At 48.4% G+C, this 14701-nt stretch overlaps 1 protein-coding gene across 1 annotated transcript; it reads left to right on the top strand.

The window, feature by feature from the left end:
- Positions 1–3527: 3527 nt before the first annotated feature.
- On the top strand, positions 3528–12428 carry C1QTNF2 (C1q and TNF related 2). The gene is made up of 3 exons (XM_057409852.1): positions 3528–3915; positions 9149–9397; positions 10694–12428. The coding sequence occupies exons 2-3, from the start codon at positions 9157–9159 to the stop codon at positions 11305–11307; spliced, it is 855 nt and encodes a 284-aa protein (XP_057265835.1). The 5' UTR covers positions 3528–3915; positions 9149–9156; the 3' UTR covers positions 11308–12428.
- The last annotated feature ends 2273 nt before the right edge of the window (positions 12429–14701 follow it).

The following is a 14701-nucleotide window of genomic DNA, read 5'->3' as shown; positions in this document are numbered from 1 at the left end:
TCACTGGCTGTCCCGGCTTGGGCAAATGCTGCCCATGTCCCCAGGTACTGGGATTGCTGCTACAGACTAATCTGTATTTGGGAAATACGTGGCATTTCCAGAAGAATCTTTTCTTGTCCAACTATGTTGTTAGATACTAAGGCAGGAGCCAATTGTGGCAAATTAAAAAGATTGCTGAGTTTCACTTTGAAGTTGAAGGTGCAGGAGACAAAAGAAAAACCCAACCCTAACACATCTGCACTGCGCCTGCTGTGGCTCACTCCTGCTTGGGCTGGTTCCCACTTCCCTCTTCCTAAAATAAGCTCTATTTATTTTTATCTTAATGGGTTAGGACTGCAGTGCCTAAGCAGAGCTAATGGTCTCAAGGGCATCCTTTAGGTTTAAACAGAGATTTGATTTGTTTTTATGGGGGCTTTTGGAGAGGGACAATCACTCTCTGAAGACTGCTCACAGACTTCAAACTCCTTTTAGGCAGGGCAATAAAAATCACTCAAATCACCATTCCACACTAAACCAGGCGGCCTGTGGGGCAGAAAAATGCTTTTCCCCTCCCATTAGGACCTGAAAAACACCCACCCAAAGCACCTACACTCATCTTTGAAGAGAGAGACACTCCATTGCCATTGCCCAGTGCAATGGGGAGGCTGTTATTTCAGGCTGTCTCCAACTCCTGGGTGAACTGCAGTTAGATTGGCATTTGCTGAGTCATTTTATTTGGTTACAGTCGTTGCGGCAAGGTCAGTATCTGTAATGGTGAGACACATCAGCACTCAGAAAGCAAACAAGGGAAGATCCTTCCTCGCTGGGATGTGGTTACCCACCTTTGGGCACGCACGTTTCTTACCCCAAGCACATGTTCAGGTGATAACACAGCTAAAACTACACTTTTTACTCTGTAGGTGCTGGATGATTCACCTTCCCCTCGCCACATGAACAACAAGATGAGCACACCAGAGTGTGTTGTGCCAGAGGCATAGGCAGGGGCACAGGATCTTCGCCCAGTCCAGGTGAGGCTGGTGTGGGGACAACAAACAGCAGCACAGGCAGGATGGCTTCACTGCTGAGGAGGGAGCACCACAACAGGCCCCAGCAGTGGGGACCCACCACCCCGTCCGATGACAGGCCCCTGTGGACATGCAAGGTGAGATCAGCCCGAGCCAGCTCCTGCACTGCGGCATTGAGCCGCCTTCCCCATGCTCACTGGTAAAAACCATGTTAGTCACGGCAGGGAGGCTGTTGCTAAAAAGCAGCACAGAAGGGACACGGTCCACTGTCTATCTGAAACAAAATGAACTGAGAATGGAATCTCAGGGCTGCTCCGTTTCATTGTGGACGGGCAGTTGTTTGTTTAACACAGTGTGCTGCCAAGCATGTTCTGCAGCAGAGCGTCTGGGACCCCGGGTGAGCTCAGCACAGCATTGCAGCGCAGACATATTTTCCATGTGCCTGGCAGGAGCTTCCCAGCGCTGCCTCTTCCCACACCGCTGAACTAGGTCAGGCACTTGCTGCCTTCAACACGCTGTGGATCTGGGCACAAAATCACCAGTAACCACAGAAACCCCAGGCACACCTGGAATTGCCTGGCAGGACTGCTGTATTTTCAAGCATCATTTCATCCCTGGCCTGTTTCACACCCATCTCAAAACCTTGGTGCTCTGGCACAGCTGCCACGGGGCAGGTTTGGGATAAGCATAAGAGCTTTTTCTTCTCAACACTGTGAGCATCTGAGGAAACCTCTGTGGCTGCCCAGGCCAATCCAACTGCACTCTAGCAAAGCTCACAGAAAGTTCTCCTCTGGTTTCATAAGAAACCTGGGGCAAGACCTGTGCACATGCAACGCCTTGAGCCTTTTGGCTGACTCCAGCCCCACGCACCAATGGAAGAGCTTCTCTAAGAGAACCAGCTTCCTACAAACCTTATAGAAACAGGCAAACAGCGAGAATTCATACCTGACTGATCACCAGAGCTGCTCCAGGGGACAACAGTTCTCAGAGCCTGTGCCTGGGGTGTCCCCATAAGTGCTCCCCCCAGTGCCAATGGGCAGTGGGCCTGGAGACAGCTCCCACAGGCACACCAGAGCTCTGCAGCCATATGGCAGCATTTCTGAAACAGCCTTTATCCCAGTGAGATTTAAGGTGATGATTGTGTGGGTTTGGGGAGGGGAGTTGTTCAATGGCACTGAACTGCTGTGGGACCATCCGCACAGCACAAAAACAGCCCTATGCTTCTTTGCCCAATGTTCCCACCCCTCCCAGGAGCAGCTGAACTGATGACAGCTCACAAACAAGCCGTATGTGTACTTCATTTTCACTTTATATCCATTCCCACCATGTTCTGACAGCAAGTGCAGACAAAAGCTTAAAAAACCCCACAACAACTCCGATAAGGATGAATTCTGGCAGAGTAAGGAATGATACTTCCAGCGTTCTCCCAGCCAGCTGATATCTGCACTGAGCAGAAAACACTCCCTGGCTGGAGAGCAGCAGGGCAGGATCTGGAGTGCTGCCACCAAGCACACATCCGTCCCAAGTCCTGCACATGATCCTGGCTGGGCAGAGCAGGATCCACACACCCACAACCAGCACTCACAGGCTGCAGCCAGGAGCACCAGTGCCCTGCTCTGTGTGGGTGATGATGGCCCCAGGGCTATGGCTGCCCTCCCAGCAGGATGACAGGTCCCTCATCACCTCTCATGCTGCCAGCCCAGGCACCCATCAGACCAGGCTGTACCTCTGCATCATCTCACAACTCCTGCCTAGGCTTTCCCCATCAGCCACTTCAAAAGACCAGTCTGATCCATATCAACGCCAGCAGCATCACAGAGCATCCTGCAAAGCTGGGAAGGAGGGAAGGGGTGGGCAGCAAACTCTTTACTCCCAGTTTGTCACTCTGCACCTCCCCAGGGAGGGAAGCACCATCAATTTTGAGAGTTGAAAGGCAAACCTTTCCAACCCATTTTAAAACACATTTAAACCCAAAATCTGGGTTAATGGGTTGGTATAAGCTGGGATATCAACACCGTGACTTGCTGCAGCAGAGAAACAAGGGGATGGGTATTTACTGCAACTCAACACTGTGTTAGCAGAGCTAAAGTTGCAGTCACCGTTTCTGGTTTTACTGCCTTACCTCAAGCAACTGCTAGGGGATTTGTAATTACTTTGCAAGCTTAAAACTAAATTCCAACCCTTTCCAAAGACAGAAGCATTCCTGCCACCCCTGTGGCAGTGTCTCCATGTTCTGTCTCGCACATCCACCTGTAGCAGTGCTGAGGGACTTTGCTCTCCAAATTCTCATTCAGAAAGATGCTGCTTCACAACCTCCTTCAATACAAGCCTGGAATGATCTGCCATTACCTGTTTGTCTAACTTGTTTTAGAAGCGAGTTTCCACCCTTAGGACAAGGTTTGCTCTCCTTGCTAATGCTTCAGGATCAAGCACCGGAGTTTCTCCCTACTTTGATGTACATTATCCATCCTCTTATGAATTCTGCTCATGCTGGCAGCAGCTACAGCAGAGAGGGGCAGAATCAGTCAGAAATGATCCAGGGAACTCCTGAGCCTTTCACACAAGGAGAGAGAGAAAGGGAAAAGCTCCCCAAGCATCAAGAGCTTTCCAGCCATATGTGCGTAAAAATTTCTCCCTGTGCCACGTGACAGAGGAAGAGGCGCAGACCCATTACACAATAATAAAAATATGCCTTTGGCAACGTTGAGGCAGAACCTGGCGCTGCTGCAGGAAGCCCGCGACCCGCACAAAGAGGAGTGAAACCTTAAAGAACACAGACCCAGGTCAACAACGCAGACCCCTCGAAGGACGCTGCTGCGGCCGGACGGGCTCGGGCTCTGCAGCAAAACAGCTGCTTAAAGCTGAGTGGTTTCCAGCGCCTGTCAAGATCTCACTGAAGGGATCAGTCCTGGTGAGTAGATTCACTTTGCCTTTTGTTTCTTCCCCTCCCTCCTCTCAACCTTAACTTCGAAAACTGACCAAATAAGGTCTAGATCATTGAGCACGCAGGTTTCCAACCTGCACAGGAATGAATCCATAACGGCAACAGTTGCCACTTACAGAAGCACTCGAGGAAGAAAAGTTCCTCAGACTTTTGCTGGGAGCACCCACCCCGTACAGCCAAAACCACAGCCTCTCCCTTTGCCCTCATTCCAGTCAGAAGGTTCTGTAACGGGGCTTTAGCTCAGGATGAAAGGTTTGCACAGGCATCCCCAGCTGCCTAAAGCGTGGACGGTGATGCAGGTTCAGGCACAGAAGAGGCATCGCTCTCCTTCGTCTCCTTTGGCATTGCTCTGTGCAATAGCAGATAATAGCAGATAACAGATCAAACTCATATCTGGTATAACTACTGCACTGACTTGTATCAGAAATTAAATACACTCATTTCAGCTGCTGTAACCAGCAGCACACCTCATTTTATCTACATCAGCCCCATGGGCCCAAGAGCTCTTGTGCTTTTACCTCGGGGACACTGCAGGGCAACCACCAGAGCCAAGAATTAGGCTCACAGGGATAGTGATTACTTTGAAGACTAATTAGGACACCTTGAGGTATGCTGGGAAATTGTTAAGTAGGAAGATCATTGTTCCGTTTAAGTGTCTTTAAGAGTACTGAAAGGAAACAGAGTAGAATGTCACAGTTACTTGTTTGCTGCTGGGTCCCCCCCTCTCAGGTTATCAGACTATCATCCTCCATTCCTCTGCACAGCAATCCCCTCACAGTCTCCTCTCCCCTTCTACACTTCTCCTCCCCATGGACAGGCACACACCATCACTGCATGGCACAGGTTGACTTCCCTGGCCAAAAATCACCACCCAGCCACTGTGCATGCCTCCAAACCAGCCCACATCTGCAAACCCTCAGGGATTTTCCCTCTCACGGGAGTTCAGACCAGCTGACCTGTAAGCACCAGAAAGTACAACAGATCCTTTGCACTTTCATCTCATTCTTATAGGCAAAACTGTCACTTACAGACACACCTATTTGATGCATACACATCTATAGAATCGGCCTGGCTTCTAAACTGTGAAGTGGCTCAAGAAGCAAAACTGTAGCAGGGCTGGGATGAGGGTGGTCACACCGGAGCTTGCAGGAGCCATGTGGAACAGGGATGTCCTGGTAGCCAAAGCCATAGGGCAGATATGGCAAGAGATGTGTCCCCTAGGTTCCTGCCTGTGAGGCCCCTCAGCAGCAGCAAGCATTCCCCCAGGCTGCAGTGGCCATGAGAAGCAGGAGCTGCAGGTCAGGACTGCCTCAGGGCCCAAACATTTGCAGCAGTTTGGAGCCTCTCCTCTCTGGGTGAGGTTTGATCAGCTATGATCAGAACATGAGGTCTCAGCCAAGGCCTACCTACCAACTGGGAGCTCAAGGGGTCTTTCCTCCAAGACCCTCAGAGCAACTCACTGCTGCCTGTGACCATCACGTGCCCACCACGAGCTGCGTCACCTCATGAGCCCAAGGGCTGGGTCTTCTTCAGAGCAACCTAGAAAGCACTACTGCTGCTAAATACTTCAGAAGACAGTTTCAGAGTGACTCAATAGATATTTTTAAGTATTGGGAAGAAAAGCATTGAGATCTGATCTCACCGAGGGAGAGGCACTTCACACATGAAGGCCCAAGCTCACCATAAATGCACTTGACAACCTCAAGCAATTCCTAGTGCTGCTGCAGGCTCTGCTGGGGAGAAGCTGTAGCCCTAAGCCTGGCCAGCCATGCCTATGCTGCAGACACCAAAGCTAGAGCTTATGTGAAGCCAGTCCAGCCTTTTTTCCCCATACTGAAGTCTGCGCTCAGTACCAGCGTGCTTTGCCCCAGCGCTGAGGAGCTGAACACTCACATTTCAGCAGCAGTCCCTTTCCTACAGCCAACTCCCAGTCCCTGTGCTCAGACAACGCAGGGTTTGCTCTCCTCCCCTCCACCACCAGTCAGTGCTTGTGACCCCCTGGGCATAGCACACGCTCACACACAACAGGCACCAGTTCTAGTCAAAAAGCCTCCAAAGCCCTATTAACAAAGATATTAATTGTCATTAGAAAAGTAAGACCTCAGCTGAAAGCAGGCTGCATGGCCTCCAGTGCCAGGCCTGCCGCCCATGCTGCCAAGAGGAAAGATGCTGATCTGTTTCCAGTTTGCTTTTTGGAGCTCATCAGTCATTCTACATCGAGGAGCAATTTTCCTTTTAAGGTGGAACAGCATGAGGTTTGTTTTCTTTTGAAGAGATTTCTTTAAGAGGTTATTTATAGATCCTCTTGTGAATGTGACTGTACTTTGCATCCCACGCACTGCTGTGATGTGGGATGTAATGTTCTTGTGGAGCCGTTAATTAACATGGACTCGGGAGCTATGTCAGAGCACGGATCCAGGTAGTCCAATACTCCCCTTCCATCCAAGTACCGGTACTACTAACTTCCCAGCCTCGGGGCATTTTGTGTTTGCTGCTTTTATCCCATCAGGTCAATTAGCTGGGCTGTCTGAAGGTAGAAGTAGTACTTATGGTAAGAAGCATTACGAGAAGGAGCTGCCCTCCTGCCCTGTGCTCCCTCTTGCCTGTTCTTTCTCTCCATGAAGCAGTCCCAGCTTTTTTGCAGGTTATGCTCCACAATGACATTTTTCCTTGCCACAGCTTCTCAGCGTCATCCACCTCCAGACACCTCTCACTTCCACCCCATTTGAGGTGGTTACTGGGAAGCAGAGATGCAGCTTTCCTTTGGACCTCCCCAGTCCTCAGGCATTTTAACATTTTGTTTCCCTTTTCATAACCGTCCATATTCAATTGTCCACATTAATACTGGCTGGTGAGTTCTCTCTCACAAGGCCATTAAACTGACACTTTTCACCAGCACCAAGTAAACTGAGGTATAAGGAAAGCAAAATAGCACCGAAGAACAAAATGGCTTAACAGCCAAATCCAGCCTGGTGATCTGTTCTGCATTTCCTACTCCTCTGCATGTTCTTAATTATACATATTGCAGAACTGAGGGCTCCCACTCAGCATTAGTATGTAGCACACTGCTCACTGGATGTGGAGCATGTAATGTGCATTTCCACCCCCTTCAGGAGCCAGTAGAAGGATAAGAGCGCTAAGACCAACATGAAATTTATACAATACTTAAAGAATCTCATTTCCAGTGCAGGAGTTAAACATAACACCGCTGGGGAGATGCTAAAGCCTCACAGTATTTGACGTAATGCCAGGCAGGACCCTGCCTGACCAGAAGACCACCAACAGACTGAAAGGCAGGAATATCCCAGCTCATCTTCTGTTTCATCTCTGTTTAACTCCAAATTTGCTCCAGCACCAAAGCTTGAAGAAATGTGTGAAAGGCAGTTTCCTTGCTTCGCAATCATCGCTTATATTCTGTATTTCATTAGCAGGACTTCAGGAGGTCCCTTCCTACCCAAACCATTCTATGATTCCATGTGATAAGAAAGCCCATGCAAACTGATGATTCTTGTAAAATACTTAACCCTCTACTGTCAGAGGTAGCTGTAATAAGGGAAAAAACTTAAAGGAGTCTTGTCCATCAGAGTGCACACCTCTTCACCCTGGGGTAGGAGTTGCATCAAAGCAATACCTGGCTAATTCCTTCCAAAGAAAAGAAAATCCTCTGGCTTTAGCATGGTCTCTCCTAATCAAAAAGCTATTATGCAAACAGTGAACCAGCCACAGATTCGTATGGGACAGTTTTAGGCTTCGTACCTCATTTCTCCAAGGGATACTCCACCTACAGAAGCTGAAAGAAAGAAATTAGGCCAGGGGATGCCTTTCATCACCCCACCAGCTTGTTTCCATATTCATACAGCTGGAGAAGAGCCCAACTCCATCAGTCTATGGTCAGTACTCACCAGGGAGCACCAGCCCTGCTGGGAAGCTGGTGGCTGTGGCCATAACCTCCCTCACCAGCAAAGCAAGCGGAGGAGAAAATCCTCAGCCCAGGCATGGGGAGGCCTTCTGTTCTGAGGAGGGGATGGCAGGAGCACCTTTACCCATGGATAGTCAGAAACTGATACTGTATAGGGGAATGTCTTTTTTTTGTACTCCATCTGTAGCCATATGCAGAAACCTAATTCTATTTTAAACATTTCTAATACCCAGAGTTTCAGATGGGTCATGCATGAAGATGGGCCCTCATCAATCAGCCTGATTTTGAGCATCTTCTCTAAGCTGCTGATGCATCTTAGCAATATTTCAAGATGCAGTGGAGTTACTCAGGAGATGCACATGAAGCACAGCTATTTGCAAACCAACTCCATGCACAGACATCCAGAGGGACATTTTACTATATAATATCTGCTCTGCATCATTAGCTTCTTCATGGGAATAGCTTTACTCTAGAAATTATTTTCTATCACTATCTCCCCACCCAGGAGTGGAGTAAGACAAGCCCAGGAGGCTCAGCCCCCCACTGTGAATGAAGGTTCCAAAAAAGCCCTTGGCATTTGCTATACTTCAAGCCGTGGCTCAATTTACAGAGCCAGGAGACCAACACAGGCCAGTGTTTTAACAGTTACCTATCTTTCCAAGTGAATGGTAGTAACAAAGAAAGATGGAGCTATTGCCACCCCAGAGGCAGCTCAGCATGGTGACAAGTTGAAAACCCACCAGTGGGGCTGGTCACGGCTGCAGGGGCAGCTGCACCCCAAAACCAAGCCAGACTCGGTGGTTGATTCAGCTGCAGGTTGTGCAGTGCCGTGCAAATGAATTGTGGTGAAGAACAGAACATTTTATGCTACCTAAGAGGCTCAATGTGCACTGCCAGGCAAAACACAGTAAGGACTGCCTTGGCCCAAAGCCTCCACAAGCCTGTCTTCTAAATCATAGAATGGTTTGGGTTTAGAAGGGACGTTAAAGCTCATCCAGTTCCAACTCCCTGCCATGGGCAAGGACACCATCCACTAGACCAGGTAGCTCCAAGCCCCTTCCAGCCTGGCCTTGAACACTGCCAGGGATGGGGCTTAAATTCAGCCCTGCATCATGCTATGGATTTTGTGCTTGATAAGGAAACCCAGCTGCAGAGCAGGTCTCACTGAGGAGGTTTACACCAAATTATCTCCTATTTTCATGCAAGTCCTGGTGGAGGGGACACCTCCATACCCACGTGTGCTGGATAACACAACAGCCACATCCCATCTCCTTTTTACAGGCTGCGCCATGATCTCTGCTGTCCTCCTCCTGTGGACTGTGCCTTGTGTGGCAAACCACATCGTGGGGGGCTTTGCCAAGGGAGCTCTGCAGGAAGGTACCCAGCTGGCGTGCAGCCTGCCCGGCCCCCCTGGGCCACCCGGCCCCCCTGGTGCACCCGGGGCTCCAGGGACAGTCGGCAGGATGGGATTCCCAGGCAAGGATGGCAAGGACGGCAAGGATGGGGATAAAGGCGAGCACGGAGATGAAGGTAATAGAAAAGCACTTCTTAACACAAGGGTAACATGTAAAAGCAATACTACAACAGCCCAGTTAACAGCAACACATCACCCCAAATCTGAGCCCCAGCACAGACAACATCTCATAGGAAACTTCTAGAAATTTCCACTCTCCCCCCTCCAACATCTCACACTTGTCAGCTCCTGCCTGGGGGGTTCAGACTTGCATTATTTGCTGAGAGCATCTTAATTGCCGTATGCAATTCCTATTGGCTTCATTTTGTTATGAAGTGACATTTTCCCTGATATATGCTCACTAGACAAGACAAAGTGGTGGTCTCTGACTCCTGCTCTCAAGTAGAACAAAGTCAGGTGAAAAAAATCAAGCACTTGCTGCCCAGAGCACTCTAGCTGGGTGACAGGCACTGCTCTGACCATGCTGAATCTAAATCAAAGCAAACAATCACCCTTATTTAAGCCAACAACCATTTAAATCCAGCCTTACAGTCAGCAAGCATCAGGATCAGCTGTGGTGAGAACACAGTGATTTCCCATTGCCACACTAGAGTGCACTCCTGATTCAGCATAGCATCAGCATGCCAAAGCTGCACCTTATTCTCTTCTCCCACCCCCAAAACTGGGAATCTGTAGAACAGGTTTCCACCCACAGCTGCATTTAACTCGTCTTGCTGCAGCAGCAGCTAAAAAGATAGGGTTTAAACCCCTGTAATTTGTCTTATATCAGGCCACACAACAATCAGCAGTTTCAGCATCACTGTGACAGCACAACTGGCTTCCCATCTCAAGGCAGTCCCTGCACTGTATGTCCTCTGGTTCATCTTCCAGATATGCCAGGCTTTTTACTACACCTAGATGCTTTGTTGGTTTATTTTTTAACACCAGATTAATGTTAAATGTAAAAATAAAAAAAAAAAAATTAAAATAAAAGAGACAGGAGATGAAAGTATCCCATCTGCTCAAAGCTGGGTTCCAAAAGCTTCATAAACCTGTCCCACTCATGAAAAAACATTTAAAGCTTGTTCTTGGCTAGCTCTATAATTAATCTCCCTTTTTGCAAGTGAGCCATATAACTGAGCCAGCCTTTTGGTCCCCAAGGACAGGCTGTCCTGCTCCCAAGTCCCACTGTTATCATGCCAACTACCTACCTAACAGTCCTGACAGATGCCTCCCAGGTGGTATTTCATTGGGATTCTCACTAGCAGGGTTTTCCTCCTAAATGAAAATACACAGTTGAAATGACACAACACCTTTCCACTTGCCATATCGAGTCTTTCACTGAAAGATTTACAAGGCTATTTATCTTCTAGGTCCACAAGGCAGGACAGGAAACCCCGGCAAACCAGGCCCAAAGGGGAAAGCAGGAGCTATTGGCAAAGCAGGCCCACGAGGGCCCAAGGGTTTAAAGGGTAATCCTGGAAAAAATGGGGCCCCTGGGAAAAAAGGGCCCAAAGGGAACAAGGGTGAGACTGGACTGCCAGGACCCTGTACTTGTAATGCCAACAAAGCCAAGTCTGCCTTCTCTGTGGCAGTCTCCAAGAGCTACCCAAGGGAAAGGCTGCCCATCAAATTTGACAGGATCCTGATGAACGAGGGAGGACATTACAATGCTTCCACTGGGAAATTTGTATGCAGCATCCCAGGTATTTACTACTTCACTTATGATATCACTTTGGCCAACAAACATTTGGCCATTGGCTTGGTCCACAACGGGCAGTACCGGATTAAGACTTTTGATGCAAACACTGGGAACCATGATGTTGCCTCCGGATCAACCATCCTTTCTTTGAAACAGGAGGATGAGGTATGGCTGCAGATATTTTACTCAGAACAAAATGGGCTCTTTTATGATCCTTACTGGACAGACAGCTTATTTACTGGCTTCCTGATATATCCTGATCAAGATTATCTCAATGAAATATGAGAAACTAACCTGTGGGAAAAAAAAAAACAAACCAGGAAATGCATGAGACCTCAGTCCAGCAAAGTGTAGCCTGTACATGGACATGAGTGGAATTATCATACAATTCCACATTTTTGGTGCTAGCAACCTGTATTGGCTATTCAGATATTCACTTGATGGCATCAACTGCTCCATAGGGTAACAGGACCAGCACAACTCGCCTTTCAGCAGCCTCATGGATCTCTCAGTCTCGAAGCCACCCAGTGTGTTTTCTCAGATTTCAGCCTCCATGTACCAGCACTGGAGTCCTGCATCTGGTTATTCTGCAACATGCCATGGACATGTAACTCACATACTGGCGCTGAATGCTTTATTATATTATTGTTATAAAGCCTGGAAACCAACAACCATTTCCTGAAGGCTGTGCTCAGAAGTGCCACTGATGTTAGAGACTGTATCACTGCACCTCCTCCCCCTACACCCTATAATAGTAATAAACCCTTTTAATACAGAGTTACACTTTACCAGCTACTTAAGAGTCAGGAAGTCGTCAGCTGAAGTTATAAAAGTAAGAGTAGCTCTCAGCCTCATCAAAGCAGCACTGATAAGCGAAGGCATCTGGTCTAAATAGGAAATGACACAAAAAAGCTCTCATTTTTAAGGTTAAAGGTAAGACTCCCCCTAAGACACAAGCTGCTGCACTGGGCATCACTGCTGCTTCTCAGATTTCAGCCTCCATATACCAACACTGAAGTCCTGTGTCTGGTTTCAGACAGTCTTTGATAAGCCGCAATCAGAATCTAAACTGGACCATGCAAGTCAGCTACCCATGGGCTTCTGAGCCACAGTGGATTATAGACTTTACAGATCAATTCTACTTTTACAAGTGAAAATATCTGCATGACTTTTGTGGACTACAGTAACTGTAGTTGCATTTAACTGTAACCGTGTTGTAGCTTACAAAAATCTTTTCAAGTACATTTTATAAAATAAAGCTGAACAAAAGTACTGCTGGAATAGTCTTGATGTTCATTAAAGTGGCTTCCCAGAAGGTATTTCAAAACTGTGTTACAGATTCCACAGACACTGTTGGGTTTAGGGATGGATTTTGTAGGTATCAGAGCAATGGGAATATTCCTCTCTCCAGCCCAGCAAGCTGGGGAATGCATAGCGTTTTCTGCTCTCTGTGTCAGAAACCTGCAAAGTGGAAGAATAGGATCTGTGCATTCCCCTAAAGCTGCTAACCCAGATGGCAAATGTCCTTTCCCTGACAGTGGTTGCTCAGATAATTTATTTCTCTTTCCAAAGTGCTCTCATTTCAGGCTTTCCTGGGCTGCATCTGCAGGCAGCTTCCCAAAGGCAGCAGCAGTTCAACAACTGTGTTTCTCTTTCATGCCAAGCCCCTCACTCCCACCTTGTCAGTCCAGCGAGGGCAAGACCCACTTTTTAGCTGGACTGAGGCGCACACAGGTTTCTGCCCAAACACAGGTCCCTCAGCAGCTGTACAATGCTAGGAGCAGCTCAAGGGAGGTGGTGGGACACGCAGGAGAATGTCGCATCTCTACAGCACCACCCAGTTGTGGTGCACCCAAAGGGGAAATGACATAGTACAGCTTTAATTAGTCACTGCTGCCAAAATACAGATCTTGCTTCTCTCCTCATTCTTCCCCCTTGATTCACTGCATTATCCATTCCCTGAAGTATTTCTGGGGGGAAGTAGGGGTGGGTTTTATTATTATTGTTTGGGTTTTTATTTGTGTTTGAGTTAGTTCTCTATTGATTTTGAGCTGAACCCCCTTGGCACCAGGCAGATACCAGGGCTGGAAGAGCACCACAGGGGATAAGGCTGAGAAGAGGAGGGTGGAGAAGAAGCAGCAGTGAGCAATTAGATCAGCTCAGCCAGTCAGTCTTCCCTTATCTGCAGGGAAGGCCCCAGCAGGGAGCCTCTTCCTCCCAGTGTCAGCCTTCTCAGAGAGACACAAGCTGGTTTCCCCAGATGAGAAGCAAGAGACATTACTAACTGTCTGGCAGTGTCCTTTTTATTCTAGTGAAAAGGAAAACCTGTAAATGAGTCTTTGAACTCTGGTATATGAAAATACAAGTTATAAAGAAGCACAGCTCCCTGCTAGGAGCTCAGTGCCATCACACTTGCTTTCGGTGTGGGTGCTGCCAGGTCCTTCCACGGGAGCAGCACAGGCTGCTGGCCCCAGCCTCCTCCTGTCCCCCTGGGAACTGCCCCAGCCACCCCCTGGGTCACAGTGCTGCCCTCTGTGCTGCACAGCTCAAACCTCAGCCCCAGGCACCTGCTGCCTCCAAGCAATGGGAAACCCAAACTAATAAATTAAAGCAGGCAAGAGGGAGTGGAACAGCTTCTACAGATTGTTTAACCTCCATGGGGCTGAACACATTTACAGATACATCATGAGTATTTCTGTGAAAGAGGCATGAACGTTCGATGTGATACATGTGGGTTCTTGCACAGATTGCTCTGGAAACGATGGATTTCATCTTACAATGCCATAAGAGCAACTTGAATGCTGAACAAAATGTCTCCACTCGGCCCAATCCTGTAAGAAGATTCATCTCAAGCAGCTCCCTTCATCCTGCCTCACCCAGGAGAGAAGGGAGGGATGGGTAGCTGGCAGGCTACAGTGTGCCTGGGTCACTACATGGTCAATCACTGAAATATTTAAGGGAGAGGGAATCCCACACAAAACTCAAAGTGACTGGCTCAGACTTGGGAGAATTTTAAAGCACCACATTCCGGCTTGCCTCTGCATCTTCAGGCTGCATTCTGGTTTGTGCTGACATTATCCCCCAGCCAAGCAGTTACTTTATTTTAAACTTAAACTGAGATTTACATAAAGTATCTTTATTCCAGAAACATAAATTTCTGGAAATTCACCAAGTAATGAGCTACGGTTTTCACAGCCAAGCTGTGCCTCAAGACAGCACTGCTCCCACACAGGCTGCTCACCTCAGCCCAGACAGCTGCCTGCACCTCTGGCACAGCAGGAGAAGAGCTGGGAATGGTGGTAGCTGGGCAAGCACATGGGCAGATATCACCAGGAAGACAGGAGGAATGTCCACATCTGCCAGACCTTATGCTGCAGCATCCCCCTTTGCCATCAAGGGTCAGAACTGCCCTTTGCACCATGTTTTGGTACAAATGAGTCCCCCCAGGACATCCAACATGGCAGGACAGGGAGGCAAGGAAAGGCAAGAGCACCACCTCCAGTGTTCAATTTGCCACAGAGAAAAAGCTCAGCTGGTGTCTCATCAGAGACCAGGATGGACCCAGCTGTGAACACACATACCTGGCCAGGTCCCCTCCAAAGCAGAGGTGGGTTTCTCTACCAAAAGAAGCTTGTCTTGACTCCCAACAGAGCCTTCTCCATCCCACACCCACCCCCAC

The sequence above is a fragment of the Pezoporus wallicus genome, unplaced genomic scaffold (genome assembly GCF_028554395.1).
Source record: "Pezoporus wallicus isolate ANWC-B61680 ecotype Strahan unplaced genomic scaffold, APGP_CSIRO_Pwel_v1 contig_4309, whole genome shotgun sequence".
NCBI lineage: Eukaryota > Metazoa > Chordata > Aves > Psittaciformes > Psittacidae > Pezoporus > Pezoporus wallicus.
The sequence above is the reverse complement of the archived record's forward strand: the minus strand, read 5'-3'. Positions and strand labels throughout refer to the sequence as shown.

Excerpts from the sequence above, each read along its gene's own strand:
- C1QTNF2 (XM_057409852.1), top strand. The coding sequence starts at position 9,157 with ATGATCTCTGCTGTCCTCCTCCTGTGGACTGTGCCTTGTGTGGCAAAC. Across the intron at positions 9,398-10,693 it reads AGGCGAGCACGGAGATGAAG|GTCCACAAGGCAGGACAGGA; the intron begins GTAATAGAAAAG and ends TTTATCTTCTAG.